We start from the raw sequence: 21,321 nt of genomic DNA on the forward strand, positions 1-21,321 counted from the left end.
TAACATGAAACTTCCATACAATTTAATATAAAAATACTACATCTTCCTTCTCATAATAAAAAACAACATACTAAACTTCCAAAACACTTGAACTTCAAGGGTGGTCCACTAAAGTCTTGGCTCGGTCCACTTCACTGAGTCTTTGGCCGCGTTAAGGCCGCAGCTTTTCATACTTTTATGTAATATAAAAATACTACATCTTCCTTCTCATAATAAAAAACAACATACTAAACTTCCAAAACACTTTAACTTCAAGGGTGGTCCACTAAAGTCTTGGCTTGGTCCACTTCACTGAGTCTTTGGCCGCGTTAAGGCCGCAGCTTTTCATACTTCTTTCCACTTCACTCCTTTTACAGGTTTAGCTTCAGGGGTCTTCTTACTGTTCGACCATAGCGCGTGCGTAGCTGCAATAGTGTTTCGCTGGTACCCTGGGGCTGAGATACGGTGGCCATCTGGTTGGGGCTCGGGCTGGCCTGCTGACCGTCCTGCAGTAGCAATGGGGACATGAACAGGTCTGGCTGTGAAGCTGAGGGTGGTGACTCAATAGCCGTTTCTGTTATTGGTGGTGCTGCTTCATCGCTTGTCTCACTGACTCGGCTCAAACCTTGCTGGCTGTGATGTGGACGGGCTGTGAGATGTTTACGGTTTCTCCTTAGCACGGAACCTTCATTGGTACGCACCAGGTAGGATCGTGGCTTTCCTGCATGGGATAGCACAACAGCCTGACTCCATGGTCCGTCGGGTGTCTTCTGTACGTAAACCGCGTCTCCAGGGGTGAGTTGTTTCAGTGATCTAGCTGATTTGTCATGATACAGCTTTTGGCGTTTCTGCATTTCAGTTCTTCGTCGGGTGAACTGTGTGGTCGGAATGACTTTCTTCTTTAGGTGTTGTGAGGTGCACGGCAGAATGGATCTTAGCTGACGCGACATTAGGAGCTGGGCTGGTGACGCGAACCCGTCGACTGGTGTATTCCTATACTCTAGTATACCCAGAAAGGGGTCTTCTCCGTTTTCTGTCGCTTTCGTCATGATGTTTTTTGAGATTTGTACCGCCTTCTCGACCAGTCTGTTGGATTTTGGGTATCCTGGGCTGGGCGTGGTTAGTGAGATTCCCCACGTCTTGGCAAAATCGGTGAATTCTCTCGATGTGAACTGAGGTCCGTTGTCTGACATTAGTTGAGACGGTATGCCGTGTCGGGCGAAATGGGCCTTGAGTTTCGTGATGACTGCACTAGATGAGGTCGTCGGAAGCTTGTCGATTTTGAAAAAACGGCTGTGGTAGTCGACGGTTACCAAGAAACTGGCGCTTTTCCATTCGAAGAGATCGGTCGCAACCTTTTGCCACGGCAGCGTCTCGATGTTGTGGTTAATCATCGGTTCCTTTGAATTGCCTGGCATGTTGTTGGCGCATGTTTGGCACTTCGTTATGTACCGCTCGACGTCGGCGTTGAGTCCTGGCCAATATACCAGCATTCTGGCTCGTTGTTTCGTTTTCTCGATTCCGAGATGGGCTGCGTGTAACTGCTGCAGTGTAGCTCCCTGCATATTCTTGGGAATGATCAGCCTTTCTCCTTTGAGCAGGATGCCTTTTTTCGAAGGAGAGTTCATGCTGCAAGTTCCAGTATGCTAGGATGTTGGTTGGGCAGTCTTTTCTTGCACTCGGCCACCCCGCTTGGACCGTTTTGATCAGGGTACTCAGTTCTGAATCTTTTGTTGTTTCCTCCTGGATCTCTTCGAGCTTCTGGTCACTGGCAGGTAGGTTTCGTACAACTTGATTACGTAGACATCTAGACTTTCTTCCAGTGTTGGATCCGCATCGCCCAGGTGTAGGCGGGATAGAGCATCGGCTACAGGAATTTCTGAGCCCGGTCGGAACTTCAGGCTAAGGTCATAAGGCTGGAGCTGGAGCATTAATCTCTGTACTCGGGGTGGGGCCTTGTGGATAGGGTTTGCCACCACTGTTTCGAGTGGGCGGTGGTCAGTAGTAACTTCGACATGCCGGCCATAGAGATAATGGTGGAAATGTTTGCAACCAAATACGATGGCGTACAGCTCTTTTTCTAGCTGGGAATATTTCTGCTCTGTTTTGCTGAGCGATCTCGATGCGTACGCTGTGACTTTCCCCTTCGAGACCAGGTGTGCACCAAGTCCGTGGCTAGAGGCATCAACTATGAGTTCCACGTTGTTACTTTTGTGATTGAAGAACGGGGTGTTGGATACTATGGAGCTCTTCAAGTCTTCTAGGATCTGTGTGTGTGTCTCTTCCCAGATGAACGGGTCTGCTTTAGTCAGGTCACGGAGTTTTTTGTTCTTTGTTGAGAGACTTGGTATGTACTTGGCTAAGTAATTGATCATCCCAAGAAGTGTTTGGAGTTCTTCTCGGCATGATGGGCTTGGCACGTTGTTTATGGCACGGATCTTATCGGGGTCTGGCTGCATTCCTTCGGAGCTGATGACGTGTCCGAAGTACTTTACTCGGGATACTGAGAACTCGCACTTCTCTTTGTTGAATCGGATGCCCTTGACAAGGATGCGTTCCAATATTGCTGCTAGGCGTTCGTCGTGTTCTTCTTGGGTGTCGCCATACACGATCATGTCGTCAATGATGATTTCGAATCCTTCTAGGCCTTCGAAAGCGTCTTCCATTCGCCGCTGAAATTCATCTTGGGCTGAGATGATTCCGAAGGGCATTCGCTTGAAACGGTATCTCCCATAGATCGTGCTGAATGTCATGAGATAAGAAGAGTCGTCAGACAGCAGAATGGACCAGTAACCGGATCGGGCATCAAGTTTGGTGAATACTTTGGCTCCGTGTAGCTTCGAGGTGACATCGTCCAGAGTGGGAATCGGGTAGTGCGGTCGCTTGATGGACTTAATTAGATCAACTGGATCTATGCACAGTCTTATGGAGCCGTCCTTCTTTTCTACCATTACCATTGAGTTAACCCATTCGGTCGGGGTCACTACTTTTTCTATGATACCTAGGCTTTCTAGGCGGCTGAGCTCTGTTTTGAGCTTATCCTGCATAGCGGCGGGGACTCGTCGGACTGGGTAGACGGTTGGCGTAGCGTTTTCCTTTAGGTGTATGTTGCATTCTCCGTCCAGCTTTCCAATTCTTCTGAATACTTCTTTGTACTTTTCCTTCAGGTGTGGTACTTGGGAGGTTGCTACGTCTATGTTTAGGACTAGCTTGATCAGGTCCAGGTTGAGACTAGAACGGTAGCCAATGATTGGGGAGGATGAGGTCTCGACTACGTAGAACTGCTGCGTGCTGCTCACGTTGTGTTTGTACCTACAGGATTTTTCACAGACTCCTGTTACTGGGATCCGTGCTCCACAATAGCTTGTGAGGTGCTTATTGGTGGGTTTCATGGTGGGCTTTGGCGTGATGAGGTCAAAATACTTCTTTGGGATGATATTCACCTGGGCTCCTGTGTCGATCTTAAATTGTACAGGGAACTGGTTGTTGATAGTCAGTGGAATAACTGCTTCGTCTTTGTTCTTACTTTGCTTGATGGAGTAAAGGAAAACAATTTCGTCGCCGGGGTTTGTATCTGCGGCGTCTTCATCAACTGCAATGACTGTCTTACTTCGACAGACCCTGGCAAAGTGGTTGGTCTTTTTGCATATGGAGCAGGTTTTCCCCTTTGCAGCACAGATGTGTGAGGGGGAGTATGTTCCGCCACAGAAGTAGCATGCTTTACTCTTGGAGCCACTTGCTTCTGTTTGTTTGTTTCTACCACTGTTCCGGTTTTGGTAGCGGAATATAGCGTCGATCTCTTGTTTGATGGGGGCTGGCCTCGTTCCGTTGAATGTCTTGAGTTGAGCCTGGGTTGCTTCGTGGCTTCTGCACGTAAAGGTTGCTTTATCCAGTGTGAGTTCATCACCTTCAGCCAAGAGCTTTTCACGCACATTTTGGTTTTGGATTCCACATACAATTCGGTCCCGAACCATTTCATCTGGGTCTGAGTAGGAGCATGGTTTCACTAATGTCCTTAGATCTGTGATGTATTTTTCCACAGTCTCTGTGTTGTTTTGGTCTCGCTTCTGGAACAGGTATCGTGCAAAAACTGTGTTCTTTTGAGGTGAAGCATATGCTTTGAATTTAGCGAGGTAAGGTTCAATTTTATGCAGCTCTTCAGGCTCGACGTTGAAGGTGTTGAATATTTCCCGACCTTTTGCTCCAGCCCAGATGAGTAGGTAGGCACACTGTACTTTTTCTGTTTTGCCTGAAAGTGGCCCTGCAAACATCAGCTTAGCGTGTTCTTCGAAACGGTCCCATTCCTCTGAAAGGGAGTTGACCTCCCAGTTTATTGATGGCTGAAGGACGTCCATTGTTATTCAGATCCCACTTCTGACACCATGTAATGTCGTCTATTGAATAGGTTTATTAACCCAGGCTACCTACAAAAAACATAACATGAAACTTCCATACAACGTAATATAAAAATACTACAGATGATGTAGGACTCAGTAGTATATATCTCAACAATATATCTGGCAAAGACAGGGTTTATGCTTTGCTGAATTTGGTTATCAAGCCTGACTGTGTATACCTTTGGCTTATTTTGTTCTGTGTAAGTTCAGATCAGTATACAAGCATTGAGCTATGTCTGAATTTCCACTTAGTAGAGCAGAGAACATAGCTCACACTGTCTTCTGAATTTCCTTCCTTCTGATTTGAGATTGGGGCTTGACCAACTGATTGATGGGGCTGGTGTGCCATCTATGTTGAGTTCTCGACCTCTGTTTCTAACACCATGCAATGAACTCTGTTATGCTCAAGTCAACTCAATAGGTAAATATATCACACCAAAGCACCTAGAATATTGAAATAAACATAATCAGAGTAATCTGTCTATATTAGTTAAATCTGTTCTTTGTTAAAATGGGTTTCTGCATTCTTGATTTGATTAAATCGAGTTTTGCGTGGGTGATAATAGACCTTGTAGAATCGTTTTCAGAGACACCGCTATAGTTTTGCCTTTGATAAAGGCTTTTGGACAAAGCCCGTCTAAAAATGAAAGCTTTGAAGCACCAAACTGGCTTGCATAAGAAAACAAAGTATCAAATCTTGGCAAGTTTAAACCTTTGAGATTGGGGCTTATCCAACTGATTGTTTGGGCTGGTGTGCTATCTATGTTTAAGTCTTGACCTCTGGTTCTGACACCATGCAATGAACTCCATGTTGCACTCATTTCAATTCATTAGGTAAATTTGTCAGACCTAAGCACCCAAAATATAGAAATAAACATAATCACTCTGTTTCAGTTACATCTATATTTCTTTGTTAAAATAGGTTTCTGCGTTCTTGATTTGACTAAATCCAGTTTTGCATGGATGATAATAGACCTTGTAGAATTGTTTATATAAGTATTATCAGAGTAAATACAAGAATTGATTTGATAAATCCAGTTTTGCATGGGTGATAATAGACCTTGTAGAATTGTTGATATAAATGTTGTTTGAGATGTTATAAATATGTGAATAACAAGAGAAGAAAACATGATAATCTTATAATAGAAAAATTATTAATATTATGAAATAAGAGTCTTATTGTTTTTGTTTTTTTAATTGCCATTAAGACAACTATTGTGGTATAATATAAAAGAACATGAAATAAGGAATTCGATGGTGCTGGTTATGTATATGCTGGACTAACAATGCTTCTTGAATACTGAGGTCCTTGTACCAGCTCTGCAGTGTGTTGTTACAGTTGAGTTTGAACTCTGGATCCTAAACTACCCAGCTAAGATCAAACCCATCGTGCCACCACAAGACATTAGTACTGATCTTTTTGTTTTATGGTGTTTCTATCAGAAGACTCTCTCATCCAGTGGTAACTTTCTTAACATTGTTTTGGGTCTGCTTTTCTTTGACTCTTGGTTTTAAAAACAGAATTCTAATGACTTGACCTGGTTTTTAAGCCATGTCGGAATTTTCTGTTTTTTCAAATTTAATACATTTTTTGAATTCTTTATAAATTATGACTTAGCAAAATTATAAGGTTCGAAATATGGTAAAATCCAAGATGAGGGTTTTATGTCAATCTTGGAAAGTAGTTGAAGAAGGTATAAAACTTATGAATGAATTCTTAGCTTCAACTATTTTCTGGGAATGAATCTTTAAGCACTTACCTCCAAATAGCTATTTCCTTTTCAAATGATGGAGTCAATAAAAAAGAGACTGAAAACCCAAAATACAGGTGAAACATCTTATGTTGGAGTTTAGATAGGTATATGCACCCCTAACCAGGGGCACAGCTAAGGGGGGTGGGGTGGCTCCTCCCAAAAAGTTCCAAACCTTGGCATGCAGTGCTGATGCCTTAGAATTTTGGGTATCCTTGTCATCTTAATTTAGATATGTATTTGCATTTGTTGACAGACTGGATGATTTTGTTAGCACATTCTTTATATACCTGCCAAAACTCAAAACCCTAGCTTCGCCTCTGCCTGTATTAGGTATAGGTACTTGCCATATATAAAGCTTTTAATCCCTAGAAATAAGGAAAGGGTAGAAATAAAAGCTTGATAACGTCTTCCCAGGATGTATTTTATGCCCTGGATTTATTCCTGAAAGTTCTATTCACATAGCTCAGCTATTTTCTGAGATATCAAGAAGCCCCATGATTATAACTTCACCCAAAATGCTTTCCATGCTTTGTTGGACCTCATGTGTACTGTAGATCTATTTCTGAAATTTCCATTTTGGAACGCGAAGTTTGTGTGTATTTATAAAAGGTCAATGCCTTTTGGAAGGGAAAAGGATGGTGGTGGATCCAGAAGACCTTTCTTGGCCAAATTAGCTCTAAAAATATTCTTCAAAGTTTCATTCACCTGACTGAAGTACTTTCCAAGGTATCAATTACACAATTCTCTCCTTTCCAGCCCTACCTTATCTCCTGCCCACTCTACCACCCAAAATGAAATTTAACAAATACCATTCTAAAGATAGTTTTAATTTCTGTTCAAATAAGGCACAAGTTCCACTGCCTTAATGCTTGTTGGTAGCATATTCTTTACAGTGGAACCCATGTGTTTCATTAAAAATGAAGGCGAAATACCATGATATAAGTCAACATTTATTTTATCTCTATGTCAAGTTCCTTTTTTATCCAGATCACTGTTAATTTGGTAAAATTTCTAAAAAAAACATTTGTGGTTAAACATTCTTCTTTCGAAAAATAGCACATGGAGCCTAAAAACAGTCTTCTTTCAGCTTCATAAAAAATTTTGGATGCATTTGGGAAAAGAGGCTGTTTGTGTGTGTGTTGGAGGGGATGGTCCCCCGCTCACTTTTGACTCATAAAAAGGTAACTAGAAATTTCAATTTCCAGTGTAGTGAGCCACCTTTGAAGTTTACACTACCACCCCTTATATAGAAACCTTATGCACCCCGGGACTTAAGTGTCAACACTGGTTCCTGGGCTTTGGGGGTTTGTGTTGACCCTGGATTTTTGTTATATGATATTTGAACTATTTAAAAAAAATGGCTGTCTAAAAATTGTATCGGATGGGTTTGAGGGATAAATGGCCTAGGGGGGGGACTTGGATCTCTTATGACTCTTAAAAAGTGCACTAGAACTTTTAATTTCCAATCAAATGAGCCCTCTGAAGTTTATACGACCATCATTTTCATAAGAACCATATATGCCCTCAGGGCATAACTTACAACGCCTGCCCTCGGGCCCTGGGGGGTTTCGTCGACGCCGGAGTGTTTGTTATCCGACTTTTCAACTATTTTAACAAAACGGGTATTTCGAATTTCTTCATCCGATGTATTTCGGGTAAAAAAGGGGCGTGGGGGGGGCTAGTTCACCTCAAAATTCCAGTTCAAATCAAATTCAAATTCCAGTCAAATGAGCCGTCTCTGAAGTTTATACGATAATCCCTTCCATAAGAACCACATGTATGCCCCCAGGGTATAACTTACAACGCCTTTCCCTGGGCCCTGGGGGTTGTGTTGTCACCAAAGTTTTTGTTATCTGAACTTTGAACTATTTTAACGAAATATCTATCTCAATATGTTCATCTGATTACATTTGATCACTCTGATCACTTTTGACTCTTAAAAAGTGAACTAGAACTTTCAATTTCCAATCAAATGAGCCCTCTCTGAAGTTTATATGAGTATCTATACCATAAGAACCATATATGCCCACAGGGCATAGCTTAAAATGCCTGCCCCCGGCCCTGGGGGGCTGTGTCGACACCCATGTTTTTTATCTCATCTTCGAACTATTATTAACAGAATGGCTATCACAAAATTTTTATCTGATGCATTTGGGGAAAAAGGACGTTGGAGGGCTAGTTGCACTTTGATCACTTTTGACTCAAGGACACTAGAACTTCTGGTTTCCAATCGAATGAACCCCCTCCGAAGTTTATACGACCATCATTTCCATATGAAGAGCCTCTGGGAAAAAGAAAAAATAAGTGATAATAATAATAAAACATTGGAGCCGTATGGCCTTTACTATAGGCAATGCTTAATTAAAACTTAGGACTCCTTGTAACGAGTTATATTTAAGCATGATATCCGTATCACCACAACAGTCTTGTTTAAAGTCTATCAACTTTGGTTAAGTTACCTAAACTGAATTAATTTTCTTTAAATTCGTGTTAGGGTCCTCACTTTAGCTCTGCTGTTACATACCTGACTAAACGTTCAGGAAATAAACAAAAACCCAAGCGCAGACTTACCGTTGAATTTATTTCACAAGGGACCGAGGTAGATTTTGAGATAGGAAACCAATAAATGAAATAAGCTCATATTTATTTTTAGATGATTTAAAATCTTCTACTGCATTTTTATGTTGTAATTTTCAAATATACTCTTTATTTTTTTCTTTCTTATCAATAAATGTTTTGTTGTTTTTTTTATCATATCTTGACAGTCACTTTATAATATTGTTTGTCCAGAACTCTCCACTTCATGTCCACATTTTCAGTTTTGTTATAATAAAGCCCATGTCTTGTGACAATATTATTCATGCTTATGCTTTTGTGAGGAACGCATTTTGAATGTAGATGTCATTTTTTGTATTGTTTTTAACTCTTCTTTATTACTTTTTTACAGATGACAAAGGGTTTTGGACGTGTTCCTGAAATATTTGGATTTTTTCTGTGTTTCAGTATTTTCTTCAGTTTATCACTTTACTGCCTAAAATAAAAAAAAGCTCTCATTACAGAAAAAATATAGTTATTCTAAATTAAATTATTATACGTTTCATTTTCTTATTTAAGGGAATTGAAAATTAACAGACGATTTCATCTCCTTTAAATTCCAACTATGGAAAGGAAATATAAAAAGAAAAAGTCATTTCTCTCCCGTGCCAAGAAGTTTGGTAAAGTATGGTAAAGGAAAGAATATTGATGAAGAAACATACCATTATTACGTCCAAGTAATGAAACGCCTAAATGAAAATTTTGAACAAGAAGATGAAAAAGGTTCGATTACTTTCATATTTGTTCCTTCACTTCTAAGTTATGTTAGTTCTAGCATATTTTAGCATCCTTTTGTTTTATATTTGCAATGAAATATTTTGTTGTTGTCTGATCTGTAACTTGGAGCTGTTACTATTGCAAGCAATGCAGTACTGCATTGCTTGCTTGAAAACCTGTCACCGTAGTCATTGAGTGACATCGATGCGTTTCTCAGCTCAAATGTTTGCTGCTCTTTGGAAATGACAAAAATGTAAAAGGATTTATGCCAGCAATTAGGTCAAAGCCAAAACAAGAGCATATGAGTAGTGATCTAGATAGTATTTTTATGGGCCCAATACCCCTTTAATTAAATGTAAGTAGCCTCTCGCTTGTCAAGGACATTCCCTAAGGCACTTTTGAGGTTCAATAAACTCTTAAGGAACCGATTTTTCTGGCCTTGAGTGTTAGTTGTGCAATAATTTAACCCTAAGGCACTCATGAGGATCAATGAAATCTTAAATAATCGATGTCTCTGGCCTTGAATGTTAGTTGCGCAATCATTTAACTCTAAGCACAATTGAGGATCAATGAACTCTAGCACCATCGATTTCTCTGGCCTTGAATGCTAGTTATGCAATGGTTTAATCCTAAAGCATCTTGAGGATTAATGGACTTGAGGCACAATTATTTTTTCAACAACTTCATGTTGATTAACTAGTTTTGCAAACTGTAATTGCTTCCAGTTGTGCGTGGTCTTTTTTTTTTTGCTTGCCATGTTAATTGCGCAATTGATTTATCTAGCCTTGAGTTACTTGTAGGTTATTGCCTAAGGTACTTGGAGGAGAAATAAAATCTGAACAAAACTGAACATGGTGATTCTAATGGTGTGCTGGAAGACCAATGAAATCTGAACAAACCCGCTGACGGTGATTTCCTAAGGCGCACTTGAGGAACAATGAACTCTGAACAAACATGGACAAGGTGGTTCTACCTTTTTTGATTCTGTTGCGAAACATGTTACATAATGATCTAAAATGACTGCTAACTAGTTTCTGATGATTTCAGAAATATTTGACTTCTATAAGATTTGAACTGGAGACTCCTAAGGACGAATGAATGACGTTCTAGTCAACAAAACTATCAAGTCTGTGTTGCCAAATTGTTTTTAGAAATACATCGACAAAAAACCTTACATGTTACCTTATGAATTAACAATTAAATGAAATGAGTAGTATCCTATTAATACTTCCGACCACTCCCATAGGTACTACTCCTTTCTTCCTTAGTGTTTAAGATCACGAAGAAGGGTTAACGGCGATTCGTCAAGTGCTGCTATCGACCTAACAAAAGTCATTGATGGCAATATTCTGAATTTATGAATTATTTGTCTGGCGTAGGAATCGAACGTGAGACCCCAGATTTACTATGATAAAAGAACGATGCGTTACTCAACTGAAATAACCAGCCAATGATTATGTGATGTTCTTAGAAACATATTTTAAGCGACATATTTCATGTTAACGAATGTTGCCTCCTCCTATGAGCCAGTTTGTATGGGGATTTGAGGGAACTAATGGCCCTCCTCGTACCTCCCCACCCTGAGTTTTGAACCCTTCATGAGCATCCCTCACAACGTTTTTGACCCTCAACTCTTTTGTTCTCACCCTCAACTTTCACCAAACTTTTGTGTTCCTTCCCCCTAACTCTCCCCCCACCAATCGGTTCTGAATTGTCCCAAAGAAGAGAAATAAAGCTACATTTCAGTTCTGAATTTTTCAATAGAAGAGGAAAAAAGTATAACTTCTGTTCTTGATATTTTAAGAAGAGAAAAAAGTCACACTATTTTCTACAAAAAGAGAAATGTTCAGCTTCTGTTCTTTCATTCAGTCACGTGTCTACAGCTGCCATTTATTCATTTACGGTCATAGATGGCGATATTCTCACGCCATGTATTCCACTATTGTTATAGTTGGCAACACAACTGATTTTTTACCTAGGTTACATTACGCTAAGTTAGTTAGGTTACATTACGCTAAGTGAGGGTAGTACTGAGTGTAGTAAAAAAAAAAACATCGCCATTTATGACTGTAAATGAATAGATCACAGCAGTAGAGATGTGACCGAATGAAAACACAGAAGTTGAAAATCTCTCTTCTTGGTGAAAGTTCAGAACTGATGTGACTTCTTTCTCTTCTGTGACAATTCTTTGATAAAAGTAATCCGTTATGTTTTGAACTGACTTTTTAAATCTATAACCAGAAGTAGAAGACGTTTTAAATGAAGACTAGCTTAACTTGGATTGTTAATACCACTTGCAATAACCCTCGTATTGAATAGTTACCTTCAGAATTTAACTAAACATGTCCTTTTTTTCTAAACGCTGGTAGAAATACTATATATTTTTAACAATTAATTTAATTTTAAGAAATGTTCGCAAGTAATGTCTTCAGTCAAACAGCTGGATCGGAACTGGAATTAGTTTGTAATCAACTTGTTTCAAGAGTGTTGGAGAAAATTCTTCCGTTTGCTTCATCTGAAATTTTTTAAAACTTCGCCAATGCCTTAAACTCAGATCTGAGGATTGTTTGCACTGACCCATTTGCAAGCCACGTTCTTGAGAAGAAGATGAAATTGGCCAATGACTGCATGAATAATGCTCAAACCAAGGTGAGAATCCTATTCATTACAGTATGACTAAACACAGGAGGGGGGGGGGCAAATTCTGCACAGTTTACTTGAATGTATTCTCCCCCCCCCCCAAAAAAAGAAGAAAAATGACAGAAAATAGGTCCAAGGGCCTGCTACACAGAAAAGCCAGAAAATGATTGCCCAGCAACACTCTTTTTTGTGTTTTAGCCGCTCCTCCTAGGGGGTATCCTCTAATGACCCCTGCCAGTAAAGCTAATACCTTTTTGTGTGTGTCTAGCATCAGAGACATATGCAAGAATGTCTTTTGGGCTTAGAAAGAAGCAAATTCGTTAAAATGTGATTTTTGCTGAAGTTCGATGAATTAATTGGGGAAATCGTAAAAATCAACAGTTGTTTTGGCGGGATCTTCAAGCTCTTGTCCCTCTCACCTTGTATATTTGTTTTTCTTAAGATTTTAGTTTATGTTTGGAGATCTGGAGCCCAGTAAAGCAAGCTACGCCCAATTTTCGCCCAGTAGAGGTAAGCTACTGTCTATAATGTCGAACTATTCCTGAACGGTTTGTTGAGACTAAGTCATGACGCGTTGGGAGTTGCGGTTGAAATTAATTTTACGATTCTAAACTCAACTTAGCCACAAAACCTCTACCCGTGAAGCTACTTATTCTATTGATTATAGTTTATTCTAGGTGATCTCTGTTGAAAGTAGGTGATATTATTTCCTCTGAAATTATTGAATAAAATTTATCAGTTAATTCTAAGAAAAAATAAGAAGACCGAGTAAAAAAAACTTTCTTGCTGAATTTCAAGAAACTGCATTCGCACTTGGTTCACCCTTGGGTCTTGAAGATGTGTTAAAAGTTTTATCACATAGGATAGTGTCGTATTTTGTTTCTGTCAATAGCACATGACTTTACCACAACGTATTATCCACATATTATCCAACGTATTTATCCACAACGTATCACAAAACAAAATCATACGAGATGAACACATTTAAATAGAATGTACAGAGGATCTGAGCTTTTACTTTGTTTAGACCAACGATTGACGTGCAGATCTATTAACAGAGTCGACTCTAGGTTACTATTTTTCAAGTTAGATCTCGTTCCAATCACTTTTTGTTGATCTATCACTTCCAATTTGTTGGCTGCATAGAAAGAACTAGTATGAGCAGACTATGCATGAATAATGTGGAAATTTCGGTGCACACCTTAAGAAGTCACATTTTTATCGAAAACGTGTAAGAGTGTTCCACGGGTGAGGTAGGTGTGTTTTTGTGCTGTAGGAAGTGTTAGCGTCCATCAGAGACAAGCGAAGCGTGAAATGGCTTATGCCAGTCGTCAGGTTGTTTTTCAAAAACTCAAGCCACTTTGCTTGGTTTATGCTGACTAAGGATTGTTTTAAAATATTTCAAAATATGAGGCAACCCATTTCGCATGAATAAATCCTTTTTTGTTGAAAGAAGGATATGTCCTCTTTTTTACTTGCGAAAGAATAAACTGTCTGAGATTGCTTGCTCTATGTGGCCTTATCTCCGGTACAGGAATTCTAACTTGCGTACAAAGCAAAGATTTACTATCATGGAATGTGCGAATTTTTCTTTTCCGCTCTTTCCATTTTTGCCATTTTGCCCAGGAGAAATGTTAATTATGGGTTCGGTTTTATGGAAAACTTAAAGAAATTTAAAAAGTAAATGTCGAAGATACAGATCTTAAGAGCAGTTGCAGTCCTATTCGTGTGTTCGGAGCTATACCACTGATGAAAACGAATTTTAACTTCGTTGCATGGGTAGTAACTTTGAAACTCAGAAATGGCTAACGATCGGTATTCAACGGTCTCATCAGAAACATGTCTAATACTAAGATCTTTGTGTAATTGAGTAATGGATTAACTGAACTTGTAGTTATTATTGATGCTTTCCCTACAAACTAACTAAGGAAAATGATAAGCCTTTTTGAAATCGGAATCTTGTCAGGATGCAGACATCAAGGTGAAATCGGAGATAGACCTGGATTTGGGAAAAATTTTAGCATTGCTCCATCCCGAATAATGAGTCTGGGCATAGTTGTCGAATTTAGAAGTTCAAGTATAAAAAATATATATTTACGGAGGAAATGTGTGTGATTTACACTGAAGTTGGTAGTTTAAGGTTTATGAAGTCACTAATTACACATTTGATTCTGAAATTACTATTTAAGCGTCTTCAGATAAGAGCAGTGTGTATCACACTTATTTGACATATAGATTACAATTTTTGACAAAGTTTATGGAAGAAAATTTATGGAATTGCTGATTGTAAATCTGGGCTAAAATTCAAATTCAGCCACACAGATTTACCATACAGTAAGTAAATGTTTCAAAAAAATTGTGATTTCCGGCAAAGTTGGTATTTAAGGGTTTTTATGGCACTTGGTATTAACCAAGTGACATATAGCAATCGCCAATTCTGTCGGTCTGTCTGTCTGTCGGTCTGTCGGTCCCGTTTTTGCTACTTTAGGCACTTCCAGGTAAGCTAGGACGATGAAATTTGGCAGGCGTATCAGGGACGGGACCAGCTTAAATTAGAAATAGTTGTTTTCCCGATTTTACCATCTGGGGGAGGGGGAGTAGGGGGTCCGGTTAATTCGGAAAAATAGAAAAAATGAAGTATATTTAACTTATGAATGGGTGATGGGATCTTAATGAAATTTGATGTTTGGAATGATATTGTGTCTCAGAGCTCTTGTTTTAAATCCCGACCGGATCTGATGACATTGGGGGGGAGTTGGAGGATCGAAACCTAAAATCTTGGAAAACACTTGGAGGGATCGGGATGAAACTTGATGGGAAAAATAAGCACAAGTCCCAGATACATGATTGACATAATCGGAACGGATCCGCTCTCTTTGGGGTAGTTCGGGGGGGGGGGGGGTAATTCTGAAAAATTAGAAAAAATGAGGTATTTTTAACCTACGAACAGGTGATCAGATCTCAATGAAATTTGATGTTTAGAAGTATGTCGTGTCTTAGAGCTCTTATTTTAAATCCCTACTGGATCTGGTGACATTGGGGGGGGGGGGTGGGAGGGGGAAACCTAAAACTTGGAAAACACTTAGAGTAGAGGGATCGGGATGAAACTTGGTGGGAAAAATAAACATGAGTGCTAGATTCATGATTGACATAAAAGTAAGGGATCCGCTCTCTTTGGGATAGTTGGGGGGGTATTTCTGAAAAATTAGAAAAAATGAGGTATTTTTAACTTACGAACAGGTGATCCAATCTCAATGAAATTTGATATTTAGAAGGTTATCGAGGCTCAGAGCTCTTATTTTAAACCCGACCAGATCTTGTGACATTGGGGGGGAGTTGGGAGGGGGAAACCTAAAACTTGAAAAACACTTAGAGTGGAGGGATCGGGATGAAACTTGGTGGAAAAAATAATCACGAGTCCTAGATTAATGATTGAAATAACCGGAACGGATCCGCTCTCTTTGGGGTAGTTGGGGGAGGGGTTAATTCTGAAATTTAGAAAAAATGAGGTATTTTTAACTTACGAACAGGTTATCGGATCTCAATGAAATTTGATATTGAAAAATAAGAAAAAATGACGTATTTTTAACTTACGAAGGAGTGATCGGATCTTCATGAAACTTCATATTTAGAAGGACCTCGTAACTCAGATCTCTTATTTTAAATCTCAACCGGATCAAGCGTAATTGGGGGGGGGGCAGTTGGGGGGACCGGAAATCTTAGAAAATACTTAAAGCGGTGAGATCAGGATGAAACTGGATGGAAAGAATAAAAACCTGTCTAAGATACGTGACTGACATAACCGGACCGGATCTGCTCTCTTTGGTGGAATTGGAGGTGGGGGGTAATTTTGAAAATTAAGGTATTTGTAACTTACGAAAGGGTGACCAGATCTTAATGAAATTTTATATTTAGAAGGATCTTGTGCTTTAAAGTTCTTATTTTAATTCCATGCCCTGTGAGCTAATATTCTGTCAGAGACAAAAAAAAAGTTTTGGCCCGTTCTTGGGCGATCAAAATCCCATTTAACCAAACTCCGATTTTTTCTGCTTAGGGGTACACCTGGCAAAGAAATTTGTGAGTTTTGCTTTCAAGCCAATTAAATAGACTAAATTTAATATTTCTTAAAAGTTCCAACTCAATCCCTCCAGTCGTTCTTGAGATATTAAAGTAGCACTTTTTGATAACCTGTTTGATGTTGTTGCCTTTTGATTTACCTCACTACTTCACCTGAATATATTTGAATATTCGCTGAAACTTATAGTATCAAAGATCTTAGGAGAATGGAAGACACCTCTTTAAAACACAAAATAAGAAGTTCCGTTCTCTCGTTCCTCAAAGAATCACAAAGTGTCAGCTCGATCGCCACCAGTCATTCGCGAGATGTTGCAGATAGGCAAGTTTGATAACTTGGATACATAATATTCATCATTTATTTCTACCCTTCCCTCTTTTTCAGGTCCCTTTGGCCCTCTAGCACCCCCGTAGACTTCATCTCGATCCCCCAAGCTGTCCCTAGGATAATACAGATACCTTATTGTGATGAACTCTGTACAAATAGTTTTTTTTTTGTCTACATCCCTACTTCACCGGGAACATATTGCAGTTCAACCGGGGCTTATAATGCCAAAAAATCTAAACAAATTACAGACGAAAATCTTCAAATTTTTCCTCTCTGCTGCCTCTCCAACACTCCGTAAATTTTCGGCTAGATTTCGGCCTTACCTGGGACTAGCTTGCAAATAATTCGGGTTCACCAGCTGGCTGCTGTGTATAGTGCAAAATCGTTTTATGAATAAAAGAAAGAATATATTAGCCCTTCACCTCTGCCAACTCATTCTAATCCAAAATCTGAGTTCAGCTTGTCCTCACCCACATTCCCTGGAAGTTTCAGCTTGATACCTCAACCCATTCGGGAAGTGTTACAGATACGCTATGTTGATAACCTGGCATCACAAAGTGTTTTTATTTAAATCACTGCTTAGACATCAATAGATTCTACGCCCCATTAGTGTTTATGGTGAAAAACGTAAGGGCAATTGAAGATTAATATTTTTAGTCCCCCCCCCTCCAGCTTCTCTTTTTTCCTACGATTTTCTCGGAAAACCTCGCTCATTAAACAAAAAAAAAAATGTTATCGGCAAGGCTATATTTGAATACTGCTGTTTAGTTATGTTAAGAAAAAGTCATGGTTTTTCTGCTTGACTTTTTAAGTTCCGGTAAAATTGTAGATTATGATTTATTTATTTTTTTTTTTTTTTTTTCATGAAACGTCCAACAAGGTAGTTAAAGGTTTTTTGAAGGTTAACAGTACAAATCCAGTGAAAACTTTTAAGTGTTCTTTGTTAAATCCTAATTTAAAGGGATTTAAGGAGTTCCTGTCTTGTTTGAATCTCAAATATGAAAAGGAAAAAGATCCAAAAATAGCTTAGATATTTACTCAAATTATTAGAGTTTAAAATTTTGAGCCAAAGAAAATTACATAAAAAACGAAAATTATCGAGATAAAGCATGTTTAAAATGAGGAGTAGAGATAGGTACTTGCAGTCAACATCATCTAGTGTGTGGCGACATTTGATTTTTTTTTTAATGTAAAAATAAGAATAATTAATATAAGTAGTAGGATTGGTAAAACTAGGGTAGCAATAAGTATCTGATCTCAGTTCCTGACTGAAAAACGATTACTAAGCTTTAAAAAAATGCCATGTTTCGCCAGATGCTAGATGGCATTGATAGTTTTTTTTGTCGATGCTGATGCTAGTTTCGCCAGATGCTAGATGACATTGATAGTTTTTTGTGGATGCTGATGCTAGTTTCCTCTCTTATAGGTTAACCATAGCCTTTTCTTTGGTGTCACCCTCCTGATTCAATAATTTTCCAAGATAGAAAAAATTCCACCATCTAGAATTTTTAACAATTGTACCTGCGGTCAAAATTTATATCCGTTTCTGGTTGAATACGCACCCTATATACTTTGTAAATTGAATTAGCTGTTATAATGCTTTTCTATTACTACTAGTGCGAACTAGTTATGTTAAGATGGTATAGGCTAAAACAATGGTGTAACCTAGATGTCCATTCTTTCACGCAAAAGTAAAGTGTTGAAATATACTGAAAATAGACTAGTCAAAATGTCAAAAATTATAGTTGAATCTGTTCTGGTCGTTTGAAGTTTTGTTTGAATTTTATTTAATTTTTTCAAGCAAAAATAAAACCATCTAGGAAATTTTCAAACTAATTTCTAATATTTAGTCTTTATTATTTTAATTGCATATCATTGTAAATTGCAGTAAAATTTTAGTCAGGTTTCTTTTCATTACACCTATTTCGACGGTAAAAAAAAGTAAACTGTTGCAATTTCTGATGTGCAGATAAAAAATAAAACAAAGATTTGACTTTTTCTCTCTCTCTCCCGCTTTATCATCGCTCTATATTCTTTCTTTATCTTCATTTGTTCCCCTCTTTCTTTCTCTCCCTCTTTATCTGTCCCTCTGCAGTCTCTCTGTCCATCTCTCTCTCTCTTTCATTTTCTCCCCCCCTCTCTCTCTCTCTCTCTCTGTCTTTTCTCTTTCTCTCCCTCCTTCTCTCTCTTGGTATTATTTTCTAGTCGTTTATATGTTTCTATAATTTTTCATTCAAGAAGGCCTCTGCTGAAGAACCTGCCAAGAAAGAATTGGAGTCGGAAAATGAAATTGAGAAACCTGAAAAAGAAGAAAATGACAAAAATCAGCTAGAATTTTGTACTGAACGGCTCCTTAAAGTTTCTAAATTTGTTTTGAACAACATGGAAGAATTTGTCAACGACACTTATGCAAGCCATGTGGTGAGGACCATGCTCCAGTGCGTTAGTGGAGTTACAGTGATGGCAGACATTTCAAAAAGCAAAAAGTCACGGGATCAGTCTAATGAAAATGGGGATGGCCAACGGGGAATTATGGCAAGAGATAAAGCTTTCCTGGAAGTTCTGAGAAAATTTACTAATAGAATTATGTTATGGCCACGGTTTGGAGGTTTGTGGAATAACTTTGTTGGGTATTTCTCAGAAATTAGGCTAGAACTTGTGTATTAGTTTTTCGACTTTTTCTTTTTTGAAAACCTCAAAGAGCACCATGGAACAGTGTAGATTCCTGTACAGTCGGTTTTGAAATAATTTAGCACTCATTTTTGCCAATAGTTTATTTAGTTTAGTTTCTAAACTGTTTGTAGTAATTTCTGCTCTTTCAAGTTTCTTTTCTATAAAGTCGCCTTGCTGCTAAGTTCGTTTTTTGCTAACGTTTCTTGCATACGTTATATAATAACAATTTAGTTACAGTAACAGTTCCAGTAACCACTGGCGGATCCAGGGGAGTGGGAGACCCCGTGCTCCTCAAGATATATTCTGGTTCCCTTTCACTGTTTTCTTTTTTTCACTCTGTTTTGTAGAATATATTATTAGTCAATTATTGGCACCTTTGTCACATTGTCCCCCCCCCCAAGATTAACTCATTGGCGCCCTTTTCACATTAGGCCAATATTAGCTGGTGGTGAAACACTCTAAATATACGTTTGAAGTTGCTGAAGTGGGAAACCGGTTCGTGATGGTGGATTAAATACGTGTTTCAGGCACGAAAGTAAAGTTTTTCTGTTAGAAAAAAAAATTCTGGCCTGAGATTCCAGCCACCAAAAATTACCCACACAGTTCCATCTCTCATCCGCTATTTGGGAAAAGTCTAGGAATTGCTTAGGGATAGCTCCAAATAATATTTTATTTAACTGGTAATAACTGCTTGAATAAAACTATATTTTCTGTTTGGGAACGTGTACAAAAATTTGTGCTGTATCATCCTAAAAAATCAAGAAACTTATCCTCAAAACCCCCTGTTTTACCTTTAATCTATCTCATTATATTTTCTTCTCTGAAAAGAAGAACATCCAATTTTGAACACTTGACTGTGGCTAGATATTGGTAAGGTGTACTTGACTTAGGGGTACCAAGTGGATCCCTAGGGACTCTGGAAGTTGGCTCTCATAACTCGAAGCTGGGACTTCAGGACCGGGAGTCTCAGAGGTCAAATTGCAGTGTCCTGAGATTAAATGCCTGGAGTCCTTGTGACTTGTACCTGGAGTCCTTGTGACTTGTAATGACTTTGAGTGACTTATCGGTCTTTTCAGATCGTTCGAAATTTTCTTCGATTGTTAGGAAGTTAAATAAAATTCCGATGAGTTTCTCCCTTATCAAATTCGATTATTGGATTTTTAATCAGTGATTGGATTGTAGATTATCTATTTTCGTAGATAATCTGATTGTAGCAGTCTTGTTTGACTGATCCACTAATCGGGATCGTGAGTTAATAATCTAGATTGTGAATATGACAACACTGCCTAGAAAAAAGATTGTAGACTTGAATTTTGGATTTTAGTGGTTGTTGGGCTAGGTTTCTAAATTTTGTTGTTCTGCAGTTTGCAATTCGACATTCCGGTCTTATAAACATAAATGTCTTTGTTTTGCTCACAATTTTTAGTCTCGTTTCAAGAATTTTGTTTGTCATTGGAAAATATCCCAAATTGAACCTTCAGAGTGCCGGCAAAAGATTCAAAGTTTGTAAATAATTTTCACTCACATTGCGAGATAACAGCTTTCACACCACTGATATTTCTGAGAATCTTTGAGAGGATATCTACGCTGCTTTTCTACCAGTTATGAATTTTTGGCTTCTTAATAGAACAAAAAAAACTATAAACTCATTTTGTAATGCTAATATCCCCATTTCACTACATTTTCAAGTCATTACGCACACCAGCGACAAATATTTTTGCTAAAATCGGCTTATTTGAATTTGCTTTTGTTAAATCAGTTCACAAATTGTACCTTTTCAGGTAAATAAGAGGTCCAATTTTAAGCGTAAAAATTAAATTAAAAAACAAGTTTTTCCAACTGAAAGTAAGGAGCAACATTAAAACTTAAAACGAACCGAAAATATTACGTATATGAAAGGGATTACCCCCTCCTCAACACCTCGCTCTTTACGCTAAAGTTTTTTTGTAATTTAAAAAAAACGTCTTATTGTTCTAATTAAACCGCACATGTGTTTCAGGAGTCATTCTTAAAGAATTGGGACAAATTCAAATTTTAGCGTAAAGAGTGAGGTGTTGAGGAGGGGGCAACCCCCTTCATATGCGTAATAATTTCTGTTCGTTTTAAGTTTTAATGTTACTCCTTACTTTCAGTTGAAAAAACTTGATTTTTATTTAACTTCCGA

General features: G+C 38.5%; 1 protein-coding gene across 4 annotated transcripts in view; it reads left to right on the forward strand.

The window, feature by feature from the left end:
* Positions 1–21,321, forward strand: part of LOC136028104 (uncharacterized) — a 49,491-nt gene that overhangs the window by 9,041 nt on the left and 19,129 nt on the right. For 2 of the 4 annotated variants that reach the window (XM_065705730.1, XM_065705732.1), the window contains exons 2-4: positions 9,245–9,448; positions 11,850–12,091; positions 18,723–19,092. In XM_065705730.1, the coding sequence (XP_065561802.1) occupies positions 12,050–12,091; positions 18,723–19,092 (412 nt within the window). In that variant the 5' untranslated portion in view covers positions 9,245–9,448; positions 11,850–12,049. The remainder of the gene's footprint in view (positions 1–9,244; positions 9,449–11,849; positions 12,092–18,722; positions 19,093–21,321) is intronic. The other 2 variants (XM_065705731.1, XM_065705733.1) reach the window with 2 other exon arrangements.

This window comes from Artemia franciscana, chromosome 6 (assembly GCF_032884065.1).
Source record: "Artemia franciscana chromosome 6, ASM3288406v1, whole genome shotgun sequence".
NCBI classification, from domain to species: Eukaryota; Metazoa; Arthropoda; class Branchiopoda; order Anostraca; family Artemiidae; genus Artemia; species Artemia franciscana.